This window comes from Lagenorhynchus albirostris, chromosome 19 (assembly GCF_949774975.1).
Source record: "Lagenorhynchus albirostris chromosome 19, mLagAlb1.1, whole genome shotgun sequence".
Lineage (NCBI taxonomy): Eukaryota > Metazoa > Chordata > Mammalia > Artiodactyla > Delphinidae > Lagenorhynchus > Lagenorhynchus albirostris.
The window spans coordinates 58,562,577-58,585,097 of NC_083113.1; the positions used below are offsets into that span (position 1 = coordinate 58,562,577).

Consider the following 22,521-nt stretch of genomic DNA (forward strand, 5'->3'; position numbering starts at 1 on the left):
AGCAGGCCTTGATGATGCTGGGGTCCTGAGGTTCTCTGGTTGCTGACACTTGGCTGCTGGTCGCAAGCTCTGACAACCTCCAAAACCGAAGGGAAGCCTTTCCCGTACATCTATGGAGTGACAAGTGATTTGCACGATGCAGGACTTCCCAAATCAAATGAGGGTTTTATCCTTGTGGTATTAAAAGTACCTGAAGTATTCTGATGTACCTACACTCTTGGAAAGGTTAGTAAGCTCCACAGTGTAAGTACTAGACACTAACCAGAAGCTGCTATGCCTGAGAACACTCTCCAGTAAAGCTGGAAGCAGATTCTCCTTATCAATCAGTTTCCTACGATGCATGTGGTCAAAGGAGAACCTCGCACAACAATGGGGTAGTAGCAGAACCCTGGTGACACAGCCAGCCACGCACACGCAGCTAAGCGGGACCAGGAAACTCAGTCTGGCCAGTAAGACGTAAGTGGAAGTGTCTAGTGGCTTTTTTTTTGCCACGCCTCGTGGCATTTGGGATCTTAGTTCCCCGACCAGGGATCGAACCCACGCTCCTGGCAGTGGAAGCGAGGAACCCTAACCACAGGACTGCCAGGGAAGTCCCTCTAGTGGCTGTTTTTAAGAATGCTCCATGAAAAAGAGGTAAAAGTAACCTTTCACTCTCCTCTTCATCCCATGTCCTGTTGCCTGGAATGAAAACGTGAGGGCTGGAGTCCTAGCTGCCATCTTGGACCATGAGGCTAAGGGCCACCTCCTAGAGATGTCAAAGCAGTCAGCTGGAGGGAACCTGGCTCCCTACGTATTTTATGGAGCACAGATGCCATTCCAGCCCCAGGGCCGACTCCTTGTACACTCCGATGTTGTTTAAGCCACTGTTATCGTAGATCTGAGATTCTAATGAACAGTATGCCTCAATTTTCACAGTTCTCTACTTTAGCCAACTCTGGTGACCAGCCACCAGCAGCTGAGCATGTCAGTCTAGAGAATGTTCCCCACACACACCAAGGAGTTTCTGTCATCCAGGAGGCACAGAAGAACAACAGCTCATCTTTGCAGCCACTTACTATATCCAGACCCTGTACTGAGTGCTTTGAATGAACTGTCACATTTAATTCTCCCCCAAACTCCATCCTGTTCGACTGAATGGAGGTGCTGGGGCACAGAGGAGTCCAGCATTGTCCTCGGTCACACGGCGAACAGGAACACAACAGGACTGCGCACTCCAGGCTGTGGCCGAGCCCAGCCCCTCCCCCTCGTGGAGCCTGCTGAGGTCCAGGGGGAGCAGCCCCCCAGGCCCAAGAAGCCCACCGTGGAGACGGTCCACCCACAGGGCCCAGTCCCCACTTCTGTCTCCCGCAGCAGTGGCACAGTGCTTTGCAAAAGACTCGTCTTTTATTTAGAGACATAAAAGTACCACTTCATGGTAAATGTTTCCTTCCTATCCCTTAGAGGAGAAAAGGAAAAAAAAACTTAGCATCTTACCTCAAAGGAACATTCAACATTTCTTTCATTTTTTTTGTGTGATAATCCCTTCAGGTCTATCTTTTCAACACTCACTGTAAAGGTAAACAAAACAAAACAAAACAACAACAAACAAAATTATAAAAATGAAGTAAGAGCTTGAAGTACATATGATTAGTTTGCATTGATACATTAGCAACTTTTCACAGTACGGCTCCCAACACCCGGCCCCGTCTCCTCCGTGGTGGGTGAGCTCGCCAGGAACGAGGAGGCTGCTTGCGCGGGAATGGAAGGCGAAGTTGAAAGTGACACAGAAAAAACAGGCAAAAAATAAAAACAAATCATAGAGAAGAAAGAGATCGGTGCTTGAAAATGCACAAGGGCACAGACCATAATTATAACTGAAGATTAGTTATGATCTGTTCTCATTTCTGAAAAACTAATGCTCAACGTTTTCCACAGTGATTATTTAGAGACACAGTTGCCCAGAACCTCTCACTGGCATCTCCTCATCTCCTCCTTCTAGGACAAAGCCAGGCTGGAGGTGTGAGGAGAGCAGCTGCGGAGGAGACCCTGCAGACCCCCAGCACTGCCTCTGCAAAACAGAGCAAGGACGGGCAGAGGCCGCAGTTGCACAGGGGGACAGGGATGAGAAAAGGTCGTCACCGTTAGAGTTCCAAAGCCATCACCTCTGCATACCTCCCTTTTCACACGCAAGGGTGCATTTTTTTCTCCTCAAAAAAGAAAATGATACAATTAAGCTTCTAAGCCCTTAAGCTTTAAGATGCAAATATGTGAGCACAAATATTTGTTGAAAATAAAACAGCACTTATCAAACATGATGTAGTTTCCAAACTCCCAAACCACATTAAGGTACGTATGTCCTATTTCTGATTCAAATACTAAAGTTTCTCAAGTACCGAGTTAACTGATTCTTCAAGCTTATGAACCTCGGGCAGGCACACGGGCAGTCAGCTCTTATGCAAAGACCCTGGCAAATGAGGGAGGCTTTACTTTCTGAACAGCACACGCACCTTCTTGCACTATTTCTCACCGACATTTCCAGAGGTCCCTTGGCTGTGCACTATGGGGATTTCTACAAAGCTTCAAAACATGTCTAGCATGACACACTCAACATAACTTATTAAAGCTATTAAGTTACACTTTCTGCAGACGCCCCATCTCCTGGTCGGCCATACCTTCCATAGTTTTCTCCGGGCCACCCCCAGAAAGCTTTGTGCTCAAAAGTTTGGAGGGAAAATCTGAGAAACTCCTTTTTGTAGGATGCCCATGTACATTAGCATATTAAAGGCTCTGAGAAGTCCTGCAACAAATAAATCTACATTTTTAAACCACAGTTCCTCAATTTCTTTGGCCACAGAACTCTCTCCTCCCCTAACACGTCTGAGCACCCCAGAGAGCAGCGAGCAGCTCTGTGCACCGGGCTTCGGGGAAGGTTCTAACCCTGCACTGCCCACGGCTGCAGCCACTGACCACACGGGACCACTTAAGTTGGTACTAATTACAATTGAGTAAAATTAAAAATCTCACTCCTCGGTTGCACTACCCGCATTTTAAGCGTTCCCACACGTGGCTAGCAGCTATACCATACTGCAGCAGACACAGAAGCCCGGTCATCCCAGGGAGCTCTACTGGGCGGCACTGTTCTAAGCGAGGGGCAGGCAGGCTGCAGGCTGCCCTCGGCCTGTCTGCCTGTGTAAACAGGCTCCGGGGCACACAGCCACGCCGTGGGCCGACGTACCGTCAATGGGTGCTCTCCACCCCGCGACGGCAGAGCCCGGCGGCGCTGCCAGACTCCGCACGCTTCCCAGAGCCAGAAATACTGACTTTCTGGATCTTTGCAGAAAAAAGGGTGCCAATCCCTGCCCTAAACCAACAACTGTTCATTCACCAACTCGTCTTACAAAGCTCCTGCTGTGTCCCGGGCTGTGTTCCAAGGGCTGGGCACACAGCGATCAGCACCGTCCATGGGTTCTCGCACTCACAGAGGTTACGGCCTGTTGGGGAAAAGCGCTTTCACGCCCTCAACTTTCCTCACGAGTCTCCCTAATTTTATAAAGTTGCATCGGGGTTGATATGGATCTTGGGAGACACTAGAACCCATTTGGTTTAGAGTAGTTTTAGCTTAAAATAGCTCACAGGAAAGAATTACTCTAAAAAAAAAAATAAGAATGTTTTCTTCCTTTCTGGCAAAACAAAGAAAACACTACATTTAGCAGCTGTGCACTGCCCGACCTCACTCAGTGAAACTACTCACTGTTCCTGTCTGACTTCCCCAGTCAGATTGTCAGCAAATAAACAGCTCTTATGTTTTCCCAATCACTATTTTTAAAAACTTACCCACAATGACCTCACCCTAATCCAGATCCTTTACTTTTTTAAACAACAGAATATACAAAGTCAATGAATACAGAAAAATGTTATTCGGCATTTTCCCAGGCCACAGAACACCAACGTGTACCTAAAAGTTCCAGGACTGAGTATGAGGATTTATGAAAAAAAAGAAAAAAACCCCAACTGGACTGAAAGCGGGAAGTGACTCATATCTGGACAGGAAAATGTGAAAAGCAGATGAATGTTACTCAGCTGTTCTCAAATAAAAGAGGCATTTTGGACCACAGGACCGAAATGCTTGTGAGACCTCTTCAGAATCACCAGCCCACCTGACGCGGTGTTCTGTGTCCGCGCCATCGGCCCTCTGCAGGCAGCTGCAGCGGCCCCGGCACTGCCAGGATGGCTCTGAACCACATACACGGCCGGCTGACGAGTTCTGCTGCTTTTCTCTTGGTGCCGCGCCCACTGTGTGGCCACTCGGGGCTCTGAGGGTGGGAGGACGGCCTGCTGGGGCGGGGGCAAGGCGGGTGGGAGAGATCGTGCAGACGGACTTCTGTAGCAGATGCGAGTGGCGACGGTGGCTAACACAAGGGGTAGCTGGGGGGTGCTGAACCGGGCGGGCTTCAAAGGTGTGTAAGCATACTCTCGATTTTGGAACTATTAAAGACTATGTTTATAAAAATTAAAACATGAAAAATGCTTATAATATTACCTGAAAAATTATAAACTGTATGTATAACATGATTATAGTTGTTTAAAATGTTAAAGAAAGACTAAAAATAAATTATCAAAAATGATAGGGTTGGGCTTCCCTGGTGGCGCAGTAGTTGAGAGTCCGCCTGCCGATGCAGGGGACGCGGGTTCGTGCCCCGGTCCGGGAAGATCCCACATGCCGCGGAGCGGCTGGGCCCGTGAGCTATGGCCACTGGGCCTGCGTGTCCGGAGCCTGTGCTCCGCAATGGGAGAGGCCACAACAGTGAGAGGCCCACGTACTGGAAAAAAAAAAAAAAAATGATACGGTTAATTGTGTTTGGTTGTGGAATTATGGGTAGTTTCCCTGCCAAATTTCTGTAATGCGGTTTCATAATTTTAGAGTGTTTACCTACACGCATATAAATTTGTTGACGACCCACTTAAAGTCTACTGGTAGATAATGCGGCCTCCCTCCCTCCCACCACCCTCGTGAGCCCTGCAGACTGTGTCATCTGTCACACACGAAGTCTCAGTACTTTCTGAAAAGGGCCAGCAAACTTGTGTCAACTTGAGGGGCTAGATACCAAACCATCACCTGCAGGGAGAGAACACATCCGAAGACAGGATTAGCACCAACTGGAAAGACCCCGAGCCCGAACGGGCGCGATGGGAAGAGCGCTAGGGGGCTGGGAAGGACGTGAGCCTCGCTGGGGTCCAGACTGTGCAGAGGCTCAGGGCAGGGCACCCAGGGCTGGGAACCCGGGACTCGAGGCCACCAGCCTGCTCTCACGTAGAGATGCAAAGAGCAAGGTGGTGTGCTGTCTGCTTTTAACATTTCGTGTGTTCAAACCTTTCTTCTTTTCTTATTCACGACGTACACTAGGAATTCTCCTCAAATCTTACAAGTTAGAGCACACCGCCTTCACTAAGATGTGTAATTGCACTGAACTACCATTTTTATAATTGGATCAATGCCTAATTTAAAAACCAGAACACTAACGTAACTGAAAAAGGAGGGAGGGAGGGAGATGTGCGTAGAAGAGACTGTAAAAGGCCCCGCAGTAAGAGCCCAGGCAAGCGTCCCCAAAGGCCTGAGCGGGGTCTGGTGGAGTCACAGATGGACCAGAAAACCACTCCCCGGACCTCAGCCCGGGGAGCTCCTGCGAAAACCGCCACAGCCTAAGGGCCACCAAGGGCCTTCAAACGATCTACAGGAGCTGATGGCCGGCCACCTCACACCGAGAGAACACGACACCTAGAGACGATGGCTTTAATATGTCCCAAGAATGCGGCCCTCTTTTGGAACATTTTCCCTAAAGTCTTCTGGAAAAAACTGGGTGGTTGGTAGTTTTCTGCCAATTATGTGTTTTACTTGATTTCAAAGTATCTTTATGAAATAGCTTAATTCTGTACACTCAATAACAAGAAACCACAAATTACCAAAACTGTGCCACAAGAAAGCACAGTAAAGAGGGTATTATTCACGAGGAAAGGCAAAGATGGAAACAGTCATGTTCCAGCACAACACCGTCTTCTCTCGAGTTGTATACAACAGTACTCAGTGTCTTCATACTTAAAGACTAATATTTGAGATGCCTCCAGCTTTACAATCGTTATTACTGAAATCCAGTTTTCATCTAAAACTTAAAAACCTGTATTCTTAAAAGTCTCAGGTGAATAATGACGTTCCTAAAATATCAAGTTACTTTCTCACTTTCATTTAGTTGTCTGTGTTGATGGGAATAATTTTTTAAACACACTGCTTCTTTTAACTGTCCTTAAAATTCAAACATACACTACTATGCTGATTAAACTGATCCTCTTTCCTACATCTTTTTAGGTCATGTTATATTTAAGAACTCTGTAACTTATTTTTCTTTGATTTTTTTATCATCTAGCTACCTTGCATTAATTTGATTTGTTAGTTCTCCAGAAATATAGAAACAAAAGCAGTACATGATCCAGAAAACATAAAGCTGATAGAACATATTTCTAAAGTAGCAAAACTAGGAAATGAACACACATTCCATTGGAACGGTTAGTGACATGCACTTGAATCTAGGGGCCTGAGGAATTCACTTGCTTATGTATTAAGGCAAACGTTTTATTCAGCCTTAGTACGCACGAGGCACAGGAGCAGCCGTAAGTGATGGAAAAAGGACACAGTTCACAGCAGTGCTGTGGGGCTAGACCTCAAAGGGAAGGGCCCAGCGGGCAGAGCGACACGGGGGTCAAGGCCCAGGGATGACAGCACCTGTGCTGGACGAAGCTGTGCCGTGGCGGAGACGGGTGACAGGAGGCCAGGGCAGAGAGGACAGACCCACAACCCACTCGGCAGGGCCAGGGAAGCCAAGGGGCTCTGCAGTCAGACAGGCTGTCTGAAACACGACACTTTCCAGCTCCGTGACCTTGGGCGCAGTTATTTAATCCCTGAACAAAACGTGCTCTGTGGGACTGCAGCATCACCTGGCGGGCTTCCACAAACTCCAAGTGGCTTCCCGAGGAAGGCTGTACCTGAAAATCTTCACAATCAATAGTACAGAGAAAAAGGTAATGCTTTCACTTCATGTGTACTTGAGTTTCCTTTTCTACTCTCTTCTAACACAAGTGTTGGGATCCCAGCTTATCTTAGGAACACTGCTTATCTGTTACTCAGTTCTCCTGTCTGTGAAATGGGGACTGCTGTTAGAATGAACCAGCTCATACCTGAGCCCCACAGGTTCTTAGGAAGATCAGATGAGTTAATGTATGTAACGAGCTTGGACACCACCTGACAAGAGCAGTCAGGGTTTCAGATTGTCCTTACTGCTGTCCCCTGAGCTTCAGTACTGAAGAAATACAAAAATCTGACCTCTTTACAAGCTAAATTGTGTCACTGAAAACTTCTAAGAAGCAGAGACAACCCACAACAGAAGTGGGATACAGAAAAGACAGCAAGAAAACTTTAATAACACTCAGAGTGGCTTCAGACTTTCCGAAGAGCAGTAACAGGGCACCGGGGAAAGTGCAAACGACAAAACCAGGTTTACCTGCTGGTCAATTTCTGGGCGGAGGAGACCATCATCCCCATGACCACTGGCTGGAGGATACCACAGATAATTAGCAAGGTCTGCCTATTCTCTAAGGATTGTGATGTCTGAGCGCAGACAATAACGGTCCTACCACAGATCTGCCTTCCCGCACCCAGGCACGTCGGCAAGAGAGTGACAGACACAGCCGTTCAACTGGCAATTATATTAAAAAACAGGAACGAGGGGGTCTTGATAATTGTGCCTACAGGAAAAAGCACAATGGTGAAGGAAAGGCCTTCCCCTTAAGACTGCGAGGGTGTAGGACACAGGCTCCAAAGGTGCGGGGACGGGCTGGGGACAAAGGAAGCAACGCCCCATCGGGAGGCGCTCCTCCCTGGGCGACACATGCAAGGAAGAAGTCCCTCGGAGCGAGTGAGCGACAACCGCCCACCCGGAAACTGAGGTCCTGCTGTGTCTTCAGAAAGACTGACCCTCCAGCTGAGCCACAGGTGAGCCGACCATGCGCTCCCAGGGCTGCTAGGAGCGTGATCCTCCCCACACACACACCGAGCGTTTCCAGGCACCCGCGCCTGGCTCTAGACCAGGAGGCCCCGAGAGCCCTGTCTCTCCCCAGCGAGCCCGCAAGCCCCACACAGCTGGCCGGGGGACAGCCAGCCTGACTCTGTGTCTAGTGTGGCTGCACAAAGCCAGACCTTCAAGAACCAGGGAGCTCGGCCTCCTCCCACACGCGCCCTGCCGTCTCCAGAGGTGCACCGTCCACACTGAGCTAGTGCAACTGCATGAAATAAACCTAAAAGTTCAGGCCCTTACTCGCGTGAGCCACATTTTCCAGGCTCGGAAGGCACGTGTGGCTGGTGGCAACTGCCTCAGTGCAGAGAGAACATACCGTTACTACACAGAGCGCTACAGGGCGGCGCTGCCCTACAATTCAGGACCCACTGCCGTGTGGGGCGGGGAGAGGCACAACAACTTTCACTTTTTCCCCCTTAATAAACATCAAGATGTGAGATGTTTACAGCCGAGATCCACTCGTGTGTAACTTGCAGAATTTAGAAAAACAGTACATCTTACTAAGACTAGCATCCCCAAAGATCTGAGAGCATTTAACCAAACGCCACTGCGAACGTCTCCCCCTACATCCGACGCTGCTCCCCTCTGACCCTGCAGACCAAGCGCTCACCTCTGGAGTGCTTCCCTCCAGGCCTCTTGGGCAGCGACTCCTCAGTGGAATGCGCGGATGTGTGCAGGGCGTTCTCCAAACTGTTACCGACACTGCTGACGGGGGTCTCCGTCCTGGGAGTGACCTCAGGGGACAAAAATAGAAACATCTTATTTTCTTCCATGTAGTTCATATGGAATGATTTCCATTTTTATTTAAAAGACATTTAAGTTTATTGTATCTTCCAACTTTTCTATAAAATGTGTATTGCTAGTGCAACTAGAAAGCACTTCCAGCAAAAGACAAAAATTTCACCAACCCACTCCTCACCACTGAAACTTAAAAACATCCCCAGTTTGAGCAAACGTGGAAGTTCATGTCTTGTGCCAGTGGTTCACTCGCTGGATAGAAACTGTTAACCAAGCCATCAGGAATCATATACCTATATGTGAGGTACAACCTGATTTTTTATTTCTTTAAATCATAGAGTTTCCTATAAAATTAATTACACAGCAGAACTTAATACAGTCCTTCTATAAATCTTGAAAAAAAATAATAAAATGCTCTAAAAAAACCCAGTAAAGAACAGAATACAACTTGATGTATTGGGGGGGTACATTTCTAAAAAGCAGATTCTAAAATTACAATTCCATTTCTGGGAATCTGTCATACGAAGTACTTACACGTGAGAAAGATGTGGGGTGGGACGCTCACTGCAGCATTTGTAATAGTAAGATACTGAAAACACCTTAAACAGCTACTGATAGAGACCCAATAAATAAAGGACTGCTGCCCACAGATCCCCACTCTGCACGATAAGGAAAGCTCACCTAGACCAAGTGTCCAAAACAAGCCAGAAGGAGTGTTCCCTGCCCCCTCCCGTCTTAGGGTTACAGTGAACATGTCCATGTGTAAATAAACAGTCAGGGCCCGGAAGGATACGGCAAACTCTGTAACCGTACGTGATTTCAAGACATGAGAGGAGGCTCTCTTGGGCAGGGTGGGGAGGGTGCAATAACTTTCTTTTTTTCCCTGTAATAATGACCAGTATTTGAAAATTTTATAGCCAAATATATTTACTACTTGTAGGATTTAGAAGAATAAAAAGGACCAATGCTTTAATGTCTTCATATTCACAATTTAATGTACATCAAAATTTCAAAGGACAGTAGAGAAAAATTAAAATTTTAAAGTTTATCAAAAGAGGTGAGTTTTAAAAGGTGGGGAGGGGCTTCCCTGGTGGCGCAGTGGTTAAGAATCCGCCTGCCAATGCAAGGGACACGGGTTCGAGCCCTGGTCCGGGAAGATCCCACATGCCGTGGAGCAACTAAGCCCGTGCACCACAACTACTGAGCCTGCGCTCTAGAGCCCGTGAGCCACAACTACTGAGCCCACGTGCCACAACTACTGAAGCCCGTGTGCTAGAGCCCGTGCTCCACAACAAGAAAAGCCACCGCAATGAGAAGGCCGCGCGCCGCAACGAAGGAGTAGCCTCCGCTCGCTGCAACTAGAGAAAGCCCACGCCCAGCAACGAAGACCCAACGCAGCCAAAAATGAATGAATGAATGAATGAATTTTTTAAAAAAAGGTGGAGAAACACCATACTACATACACAACAAAGGAGAAGATCTGGGAAAAAGTGGAGCATGCCTTTCTGGTCCCAACCCTGACCTGTGTCAGGAAGCTCTCTGGCCTTCACTGTCCCTGGTTCTCCTTGTTACCTGGACAGCAGGTGGGCGGCAGCACAGCCCCATGCCCTGCTCTGTAAAGCCCGGGCCCGGGGCATCAGGCAGAGGCAGAGGGCCTGGAGCAGGCGGAGGTGGCACCACTCCTGCAGGGCAGGACGGTACATGCCATCTCGGAGACAGGACACCCAACCCTGCACAGACGGAGCCGCAGCGACACCACAGGCTGCCCGCAACAAGCTCCGCCTGCTCGACCTGCCAGCCTCTGGCCAGGAAGGCCTCCTGCTGTGCACGGGGACACGCAAGGACCCCACGCAAGGACAGCAGCTCACCGCAGGTCTGGTTAGTCTGCAAGTTTATGTAGCTCGAGGAAAGAACTCCTCCCCACCCAGTATTCCTCCAAAAGGTCAATTCATTTGATAACATTTACCAAGATGTTATCAAGACAGCTACATTTTTCAGTTACTTATATTTATAATTTAACTAAATTGGATTATTTCCTTAGGTGTGGCAAAGTTTCTTTCATCATCCAATGGTCAGAGTATTCCAGAAATGAACTTCTCTCCTATTAAATAAGATAATAGCACTAACAGGTACAAGTAATTACTCAAAGAGCAAGATTTTAAATTCCAAACAGTAAATATTACTTTGGGAAACAACTCAGGAGGTTACTATTTTCAGCTACACACTGAACATAACGGCAGCAGACTCCCCGCATCTGACCTGACTCCTAGGAATCCCTGTGTTCTCTTAGCTGCCCCGGCAAGTAATTCTAGGTCCTGGTCCTAAGAAGAGAGAGGCTGAGCTGTCTCAACAACCAACAACGGAAACACTGGGCCTGCTGGCCAGTGAGGAACCTCTCCGCCCCAAGCAGAGACACACATGCCCCTGCCCACCCTGCAATAGCCCAAACGGCGAGAGCAGAATGCCATCCTCCAGACTCAGCCTGTGGGGAGGTGGATGCAAGAGTGGACCAAGTGCCCTCCAGTCCCTCTGGTTAACACTGTGGTTAGAGAACGCAGCTTGTGAAGCAGAGGAAGCAGACCCACACGGGGTTCTCAGCCCTGACTGCACGGGGAACCCCGGGGCACTAAAAGAATGCAGGCCGACACCCCGCCAACCCAACCAGGACTTCTGGACTGCGGCCGGGACACTGGGGTGGTTCTTTTGTTTTGTGCGTGAAGCTCCCAGGGCCCCACGTCCAGATGTCTGACTGTCCCCAGAGGAGAACAGCGAGCTCCTTCCCTGGATTCACAGGAAAAGCTACAGGGTGTAGGTCAATGTGCCGTGGCTACGAACAGAAAGGGAAAAATCTGTGAGTTCCCCATCAAAATGTATGCACTGCATCTGACATAAATACATGAAAGAAAACTCTTTAAAACTGTAACTACTGGGAAAAAAATATTTGTTTTCCTTGGTACTTTTTCCGCAAAGCATTTCCTCCTACTCTTCCAAATGTTCACTTTTTCCAACCAAGCCTTTATCTTTCCTTTGCTCCTTTGTTTACATTGAAAGCTGTCTTCACTTGCATTTCCCAGAAATGCTGTTTGGGGTTATTTCTGGTCAAGTTAACTTGCTCCACGTGACCTATGCAGTTCAGCTCAAGTGCTCTCTGACTCAGGCTCACAAGCAGGGCCCAGTCAGCAGCTTGGTGGACACGAGAATAAAGACTCGCTCGGTTCCCAGTGTCGCCTTCTGCTGCTCCTGGGAAGGCGCTGAGAAGATGCTCTCCAATGACAGAGCCCAGCTCAACCTGGACGGATGTTTCCCATTAGGCTCAAAGTCCCTTTTCCTGCAAGCAGCCGGCTCTATTTCTAAATGACGCCCGACGTGCTTGCCGGCCAGCTCACCTCCCGTTTCACCTTCACAGCTGGCCTCTCCTACGGCCCACGGGGTCTGGCTCCTGTCACGGCCCTGACATCCCCCACGGCTCCCCTCCACTCCATCCACTGCGGCCACCGGGGGTGGGACCGATGGCCAGGAGGCCTTTGCCCCAGCTGTGCCCTCAGCCGGGAGCCCCTCGACCCCATCTCGTGCACGGCTCCGGCTCCACAGCTGCGGCCGCAGCCTGCTGACCATGCCACCATGGCCAAAACATCGTCTGGCAACGTTCAGCTTCCTCCACTGCACCTAGCTCGTAGGGTTTTTGTGAGAATTAAATGAAAAGCATTTAAAGTAGCTAAGTGTGCTGGAAAGACAGCCAGGATTCAGTGAGATGTTAGCGGCTGCTATGACCATTGCACGCGCTGGCCAGCCATGAAGGCCATTATACAGGCTCAAGTACCAACACACGGCGCTCTGAGGACACGTGGAGGCGACACATGCCCACGAGGTCCCGCAGAGAAGCTCCCCTGGGCGGCCTCGAATCCGGGGGCAGCATCCGTGCTCGACCCCACTGTCCGCACCCCGAGTGCAGCACGCAAAGCTGCACTGCTGACCATGCCCAGGGTCCAGGGAGCCCCACGGTTTCCACATCCCCGTCCCTGGAATCTGGGGGCTGCCTCCCCCTCTAAATAGACACTCCACCTACAGATGAACTCTTCCGTGACAAGTGATCAGCGCACTGCAACTACAGGTAGACAAATGCCCTTACGAGCAATGCTCACATGTCACAGGCGAGCAGTCTCATCCCCAACCAGCAAGTGCAAATCGGTGCAAGTGTCCCAACAGCAATTAGGTGCATGTAACAGACTTTTATTACATCTGTACCTTTGGACCCACTAATCCCGCGGGGAGGAATCTATCCTAAGAATACAGCCAGCGATACAAAGGTTTGTGTGCAAGAAGGTTCATCTTAGCTTTAGAAGGACAAAAATAGGGAATTCCCTGGCAGTCCAGGGGTCAGGACTTCGAGCTTTCACCGCTGAGGGTGTGGGTTCAATCCCTGGTAAACTAAGATCCCGCAAGCCGTGCAGCACGGCCGAAAAAAAAAAATGACATAAATATCCAGCAAGATTAATATTTAAGTACGTAAATAAATTTACATCCAGGGGCTTCCCTGGTGGCGCAGTGGTTAAGAATCCACCTGCCAATGCAGGGGACACAGGTTCGAGCCCTGGTCTGGGAAGATCCTACATGCCGCAGAGCAACTAAGCCCGTGAGCCACAACTACTGAGCCTGCACTCTAGAGCCCACGAACCACAACTACTGAGCCTGAGCTCTGGAGCCCAAGAGCCACAACTACGGAAGCCCTCACACATACAGCCCGTGCTCCGCAACAAGAGAAGCCACCACAATGAGAAGCCTGCGCACCCCTTCGCCACAATTAGAGAAAGCCCGTGCACAGCAATGAACACCCAACGCAGCCAAATAAATAAATAAATTTACATCCATATAATTAAATATTACGTAGCCTTTAAAAAATAATTTCAGAAAATGAAAGGCATGGAGAACACTCACACTTAGATGTGTGAATTTTGTAATATATAAATTGTGTAGATACATATACTACAGGCATTGAAAAAAGAAGAAAACACGCCATAATTTTAATAGTATTTACTATCTGAGTGATTAAAAATACACTTTTCTGCTTTTCAATTTTTCTGGAAGGAACAATCACTATTAGAATTAGGGAAAAAGTGAAAGATACTAAGTCTAAATGAGAGCACCTTCCTACAAGATGCAAACAGCACGAAAAAGTCCAACCAAAGCAAGTTCTAAAGCCGCAGCTGCTCATCCCTTGCGCGGCTGTCCTGCCCCCCCCAGGCCTGGAGCGGTCTGGGAGCTGTCGGAGGTGCTGAGCAGCACCGGCAGGACAGGAAACCCCGTGGTCTAGGGAGGACGGCGGAGCTGAGGCCTCGTGGGACCGGGAGCCAGCCAAGCAAACACCTGCAGGAAGGGCTTCCAGGAGCAGGGACAGATGGGTTGGGGCCCCGAGTCTCCAAGAGCTGGACAGCAAGGCCTCCGTGGCCGAAGCTCATGAACGCCAGGGACCTCCAAGCACAAGCATGAACTCCAGCAGCTACAAACAGAGTCCCTGATTTTCAACGTGTTTTCCAAGTACCACCTCTACACTGGAAAGAACAACATGTTAAATACTTCTAAGTCAATGGGAAAAAAATACATAAAATCAAAAAGAAAAGTGACTTGTAAGCATTTTACTAAAATAGTGATTACGTGTCTCTAAAACCCAGAACAAGAAAATAGATAGTTTAATAGTGAAAGCTATTTGCTGACTTAGGACAAGAGGAAGCCAGAGCTAACCAAAAACCGTTTTCCACATAAAAACACTGCTTTTAATATTTCTTACCCTAGGGCTCTGCTCATTAAAAAAGAGAAAAGGAGGGAGAAAAAAACGATTACCACTCAAAAATCTCAGCACAAGGTACCAAGTACGTAACCAGATGAGTTCCAGCAAAGCGGCTCGAAAGCCATGCTCTTCCCTAGCAGCCTTCAGGGCGGTGCAGCCCCACCGCACACCCAGCCTCACTGTGCACACCGGGAAGCTCAGAAATTCAACTCCAGGCCACCATGCAGCCGGCAGCCGGCAGTTAAACCAGAGCCTGGCGGTGGGGGAAGGCGCCCGGAGCCTGACACCTAGCAGGGGCCACCATCGTCCACCTGGTGACATGGCCGAGGCGCAGGGTGTAGCAGGACAGGCTTCCTCTGGAGAGCCGCACTGCCAGCCTCTCATTCAGAGGTTTATTTTAAACAATGTCAACAGCTTAGGTGTATTCTCCTAGAACTGAACAGACAACAGGCAGCAAATTTAAGGCAGGGGCGGGAGAGCATTAAAAACAGTGGTGTCAAGGGCTTCCCTGGTGGCGCAGTGGTTGAGAGTCTGCCTGTCAATGCAGGGGACATGGGTTTGTGCCCCGGTCCGGGAAGATCCCACATGCTGCAGAGCAGCTGGGCCCATGAGCCATGGCCGCTGAGCCTGCGTGTCTGGAGCCTGTGCTCCACAATGGGAGAGGCCACAGCAGTGAGAGGCCTGCGTACCGCAAAAACAAAACAAAACAAAACAAAAAAAAAACAGTGGTGTCGAAAGAAAGGTGCAATGTTAGTGGTGAGGACCATGAATGACTCAAGGGGTCACACAGGAGTATTATTAAACCCAGAACTTCGAAAGGCACAGCCACGTGGGATCTCAATAAACTCTGAAGACAACACTGAATGTAAAATACATTCAGGAAGGCAGCCCCTCCCCCTTTAGGAAAAAGGTAAGGCGTGTGACCGGTGTACTCGTGGAAACCACTTCAAATGCAGGGCTGCGGTCTTCGGCACGGCAGTGTCAATTTCAGGTAGAGTTTCTTCTCGTGGACATCACAGCCAAAGTCGGTCCTTTTTACCCTCAGGACTTTTGACATTAAGTGCATACTACACACCATATTGTTAGCGTGCGCATTTTGGCCAGAAGTGTGCTTAAATTTTGGGGTTTTCTTTGAGAACATGAGTCAAAGTCTAGTCATAATGAGTAAACTGGGCTCTAATGACCATTTTGGTTCTAGATTTAACATTCAAGCACCAGAGATGAACCTCGCAGAGCAGCACACGTTCCAGTGGTTGCTGTTCGAGCCCCCGGGGTGCGAGCCACGATACGGGTTCAGTCCAGAGCACTGGGGCACCCGGGATGGGGGCAACAGGCACCCAAAGCAGCTGGAAGCGAGCAGCAGCCAGCCAGCTGCAGACGAGGACGCACCGAAGGTCCAGAGAGCATGAGCAACACAGGCCCTGGGGCGTTGCTTCTACAGGAGCCACCTGAGCAGACGCCTGTTACGAGCAGGGCCAAGCTGCTCAGCCGCTCAGGGCCAGGTAGCTGCTCAGGGAACGATCAGGCCGGAAAGGGCCCAACGCGTGATCAGAGAAGACACTCAGGTCAAGAAATTCAAGAGGCACCTCCAGCCGCAGATGGCAGCAGACCCTGCACCTGGGAGGCACACGGGTGTGGGCGCTGGGCCTGCCCTTTCACACACCAGACCCTCCTCAGCACCCTGAGCGCCAGAACACCTCAGCAAGCGTCTCATGTGCGGTCGCCAAAGGACACGCTGATCTCAAGGCACCGGGCCAGCCCATTTCTCCGCCTCTGCCCAGAGCCTCACCTTGACAGTGACGCGAGTCCCAGCAAGCGGGAAGCACTCCTTCACAGCTATACTTCCTCGGGGAGCGTTACTCCTTCTTGGACCCGTGGTCTACACTGACCACAACACTTGGATTACAAAACACAGGTGGTTCTCCATTCAATAACAGCTGAGCAGTCAGAGCAATATTTTGCAGATAAGCATAAGCTCTGGAGAAAGCATATAAAACAATGAACCGACACAACCAAACACAGGAGACACCAGGGGGAGGTCTCAGCTTGGAAGTGAGACGTGCACGGGTGAGCTCCTGTGCAGCAGGCCTAGGCCGCACCAGAGAGAAGAGCAGCTGAAGCTCAGGGAGGGCCCCAAGCCTCACCAACTCGGAAAGCCAGAGATCGGAATGCTGGTGGACTCCAGCAGCTGGAAAGCGAGAGGGAAACCCCGAAAGGACAGCGCCCGGAAGGGGAACGGCAAATCCTGCATATGACTCCTGCCCACGCTCCGCGTGAGCCCTGAGCCGGGCGCCAAGGGCAGGCTCCTGGCGGTCACCCCAGGACCAATCAGCTGCACAGACCGCAGCAGCCAGCGGACACCGGAGAGGGCCTGGGAGGAGCCCAGCCAGGTCCACTACACCAAACAAACGCAACTCGGCGCCAACACCCTTCAGGAGGACAGAACAAAATCCAGAGTTTCTACAACGCCTCACACACAAAGTCCAAGAAGCGATCCGTAATTACTGGCCACATAAAGAAACGAAAACGAGACCCACAAAGAGAGAAAAGGAGGGCAGGCACAAGACGAGCCGGAGCTGGGGCCCGAGGCAAGGGGCGAGAAGCGGCTGCTGTAACGAGGCTCCAGGACGGGAGGGAAAATATGCCCATGGTATACGAACCAAAGAGGAGATCTCAGGAGACAAACAGAAAGTGTTTCTAAAAATGGAAACTCAGGAAGCAACCAATGTCCTTCAGTAAGTGAATGGATAAGTCAACTGTGAACTTCCAGACAATGAACTATGACCCAGCTCTGCAGAGAAATGGGCTCTGCAGCCATGAAAAGACGTGGGGGAAGCTTAAAGCCATGTTCCTAAGTGAAGAAGCCCATCTGATCCCAACCATGTGACATCTGGAAAAGGCAAAACTATGGAGACAGTCAAAGGATCAGTGGTGGCCAGGGGTTGGGGGGGGCGGGTATGAATGGGTGGAGCACAGAGGATTTTAATGACAGTGAAAATACTCTGTTACACTGTAACAGTGGATATACGTCATTACACATTTGTCCAGACCTATAAAGTATACAACACCAAGAGTGAGCCGTAACGTAAACTGTGGACTTCGGGTGATCATGATCAATTTTTCTGGGAGCCTAAAAGTGCTCTAAAAATTGTCCTAAAATAACAAAAAAAATTTTTATGGAAATTCTAAAACAAAAAGTGCTATTTCTGAAATAAAAAATCCACTGGATGGCCTTAACAGCAGTTTGGAATTAATAGAAAAGTCAGTGAACTTCAAGTCAGATCAGCAGAAAGCGTCCAATCCAAAACACAGAGAGAGAGAAATATTTTGGAGGAAAAAAAAAAAAAAAAGAAGAACAAAGCTTCCAGGACCTGTGGAATAATATCAAAAAGTTTAACATACCTGCAGCTAGAGTCCCAGAAGGAAAGAGAGATGGAGACAGGAAAAACCGTGGAGAAATTATGGCTGAAAATCTCCCCAATTTAGTAAAAGACATAAATTTACAGATCCAGGAAGTTCAAAGAACAGCGAACGAGATAAATTCAAGAAAACAACACGGTCAAGCTGCTCCAATACCAAAGCCAGAGGTGATCTTGAGACCAGCCGGAGGAAGAGAGCACTTTGGGTACAGAACCATAAACCGAATGATGGCCAGGAGACATGTCTCAACTCTTTTAAAAGCTAGAAGAAAAAGAACAGTCAACAAAGAATCCTACATCCAGTGAAAACACCCTTTAACAATACAGGGCAAAACAAAGCATTTTTGGATAAAAGAAAACAGAGAATTTCTTGCCATCAGCCCTGCACTCCAAAACATGCTGAAGAAAAGATTTCCAGACTGAAGGGATATGGTAACAAACCGGTTCTTCTGTAAGAAATGGCAAATACGTGGGTAAACGTAAAAGCCTATATTTTATCTTAACTTAAAAAATATATATTCCTATTAAAGCAAAAAATATATTGTAGGACTAAACAGCCTATATAGAAGCGACACATATTTAACCACAGCATGAAGGACAGAGAAACCTTATGGGTACAATACAACTGCAAGGTTCTCAGTCTCCACATGAACTCCAGGAAGGCAGACTGTGAAACTTCAGGAACCCCCAGACCAGCCACTAAAAATCGTGCAACGAAGCAAGCCCACAGCTCAAATGGAGTCTATGAGTCCCCTTAAATGAAGCTCCAGAGAAGGTGGAACTAATCAATGGTGGGGGAAAAATAGAAGAGAAAAACAAGAAAAAAGGCAGGAGGTAGGAGATAGCAGGGTTTGGTGGCAGTAAAGGTGGGAACTGACCCAAAAAAGAATGAGGACATTTTCTGGGGTGATAGTAATGTTCTGTATCTTGGTAGGGGTTCATTCATTTACCAAAACTCAAGTGGTGAAAAACACTCACTCACTCACATGATACACTTAAAATGTGTGCATTTTGTGATATACCACCTTAACAAATTGAAGAATAAAAACCATATTATCATCTCAATAGATGAAGAAAAAGTTTTTGATAAAATTCAACATCCATTTATGATAGAAACTCTTCAGAAAGTGGGCAAAGAAGGAATATACCTCAACATAATAAAGACCATAGATGACAAACCCACAGCCAACATCATTCTCAACAGTGAAAAGCTGAAAGCGTTTCCTCTAAGATCAGGAGTAAGACAAGGATGCCCACTCTCACCGCTTTTATTCAGTGTAGTTTTGGAAGTCCTAGCCATGGCAATCAGAGACAAAAAAGAAATAAAAGGAATCCAAATTGGAAAAGAAGTAAAACTGTCACTCTTTGCAGATGACAGGATACTATACATAGAAAATCCTAAAGATGCCACCAGGAAACTGCTAGAGCTTATGAATGAATTTGGTAAAGTTGCTGGATACAAAATTAATGCACAGAAATCTGTTGCATTTCTATACACTAACAATGAAATATCAGAAAGAGAAATTAAGGAAACAATCCCATTTACCATCTCATCACAAAGAATAAAATACCTAGTAATAAACCTACCAAAGGAGGCAAAAGACCTGTACTCTGAAAATTACAAGATGAAAGAAACTGAAGTCGACACAAACAGGTGGAAACATATACCATGTTCTCAGATTGGAAGGATTAACATTGTTAAAATGACCACACTACCCAAGGCAATCTACAGAATCAATGCAATCCCTATCAAATTATCAATGGCATTTTTCACAGAAATAGAACAAAACACTTTTTAATTTGTGTGGAAGCAAAAAAGACCCTCAATAGCCAAAACAACCTTGAGAAAGAAGAATGCAGCTGGAGGAATCACGCTCCCTGACTTCAGAGTATACTACAAAACTACAGTAATCAAAACAGTAATGGTATTAGCACAAAAATAGAAATATAGATCAACGGAACAGAACAAAAGGCCCAGAAATAAACCCACACACTTACAGTCAGGAGGCAAGAATATACAATGGAGAAAAGACAGTCTCTTAAATAAGTGGTGCTGGGAAAACTGGACAACTACATGTAAAAGAATGAAATTAGAACATTCTCTAACACCATATACAAAAATAAACTCAAAATGGATTAAAGACCTAAATGTAAGACCAGATACTATAAAACTCCTAGAGGAAAACATAGGCAAAACACTCTTTGACGTAAATCATAGCAGTATTCTTTTGATCTGTCTCCTAGAATAATGGAAATAAAAACAAAAATAAACAAATGGGATCTAATTAAACTTAAAAGCTTTTTACACAGCACAGAAAACCATAAACAAAACGAAAAGACAACCTATGGAATGGAAGAAAATATTTGCAAACAGTGCAACCAATAAGGGATGAATTTCCAAAATATACAAATAGCTCATGTGGCTTAATATCCAAAAAGCAAACGACCAAATCAAAAAAATGGGCAGAAGGACTCCCCTGATGGCACAGTGGCTAAGAATCCACCCGCTAATGCAGGGGACACAGGTTCAAGCCCTGGTCTGGGAAGATCCCACATGCTGCTGTGCAACTAAGCCTGTGCACCACAACTACTGAAGCCCGTGCACCTAAGAGCCCGTGCCTCGCAACAAGAAAGCCACTGCAATGAGAAGCCCGCACACCACAGCGAAGAGTAGCCCCTGCTCGCCACAACTCAGAGAAAGCCCGCGTAAAGCAACAAAGACCCAACACAGCCAAAAATAAATAAATTTATTTTTTTTTAAAATGGGCAGAAAATCTGAATAAGCATTTCTCCAAAGAAGATATACAGATGGCCAACGGACACATGAAAAGATGCTCCACATCACTAATTATTAAAGAAATGCAAAACAAAACTACAATGAGGTATCATCTCACACCCGTCAGAATGGTCATCATCAAAAAGTCTACAAACACCAAATGCTGGAGAGGGTGTGGAGAAAAGGGAACCCTCCTACACTGTCGGTGGGAACGTAAATTGGTGCAGCCACTATGCAGAACAGTATGGAGGTTCCTTAAAAACTAAAAACAGAGCTATCATATGATCCAGCAATCCCACTCCTGGGCATATATCCAGAAAAGATGAAAACTCTAATTCAAAAAGATACATGCACCACAATGTTCATAGCAGCACATTTACAATACCCAAGACATGGAATGTCCATCAACAGATGAATGGGTAAAGAAGATATGGTATACACACACAATGGAATATTATTCAGCCATAAAAAAGAATGAAATAATGCCACGTGCAGCAACATGGATGGACCTAGAGATTATCATATTAAGTGAAGTCAGACAAAGAAAGACAAACATCATATGATATCACTTATATGTGGAATGTAAAAAATGGTACAAATGAACTTACTTACAAAACAGAAATAGACTTATGATTACCAAAGGGGATAGCGGGGCGGGGGGACAGGGGGACGGTATAGATAAACTAGGAGGTTGGGATTAACATACACACACTACTATATATAAAATAGGTAAACAACAAGGGCCTACTGTATAGCACAGGGAACTATGTTCAGTATCTTGTAATAATCTATAATGGAAAAGAATCTGAAAAAGAATATATGTATGTATAAGTGAATCGCTATGCTGTACACCTGAAACTAACAAAACATTGTCCATTAACTATAATTTTAAAAAATGGTTAGCAAATATAAAATACCTAGCTAGTGGGAAGCAGCCGCATAGCACAGGGAGATCAGCTCAGTGCTTTGTGACTACCTAGAGGGGTGGAATAGGGAGGGTGGGAGGGAGACGCAAGAGGGTGGGGATATGAGGATATATGTATACGTATAGCTGATCCACTTTGTTATACAGCAGAAACTAACACAGCATTGTAAAGCAACTATACTCCAGTAAAGATGATAAAAAATAAATCAGTTAAATTAAATTAAAAAATGGTTAGGGCTTCCCTGGTGGCGCAGTGGTTGAGAGTCCGCCTGCCGATGCAGGGGACACGGGTTCGTGCCCCGGTCCGGGAAGATCCCACGTGCCGTGGAGCGGCTGGGCCCGTGAGCCATGGCCGCTGAGCCTGCGCGTCCGGAGCCTGTGCTCTGCAGTGGGAGAGGCCACAACAGTGAGAGACACGCGTACCGGAAAAAAGAAAAAAAGGTTAAAACAGAAAAAAAAAAGTGTGCAAGTCACAGAATGTAAGTTTTACCTTTAAACTAAACTATACATACACTAAGCTGTAATACTGAGGATATCAACGACAGGCTACTGAAAGAATAAAAATGAATGAGTAGGGGTGGGGTGGCTGGGAGAAGAACCACATCACTATGACAAAAGGTTCCGAGGAGCAATCAGAGCCGCCCAGAGGTGGCTGGGCGCCCGCAGCTCACATAACTGCCAATGCCTCCCACTTCCTACTCCACGAGCCACAGAGCTTAGCCTCCTTTGTCTTCTCATTTCATATTCTTCAGGATTTTCCTCTCACTTTTAATGAT

The 22,521-nt window shown here is 47.5% G+C and overlaps 1 protein-coding gene across 1 annotated transcript in view; it reads right to left on the bottom strand.

The window, feature by feature from the left end:
• Window positions 1-22,521, bottom strand: part of ZCCHC14 (zinc finger CCHC-type containing 14) — a 58,295-nt gene that overhangs the window by 23,720 nt on the left and 12,054 nt on the right. The window contains exons 2-3 of the mRNA XM_060130261.1: window positions 8,713-8,836; window positions 1,474-1,547 (exon numbers count right to left, since the gene is read on the bottom strand). Of these exons, the coding sequence (XP_059986244.1) occupies window positions 1,474-1,547; window positions 8,713-8,836 (198 nt within the window). The remainder of the gene's footprint in view (window positions 1-1,473; window positions 1,548-8,712; window positions 8,837-22,521) is intronic.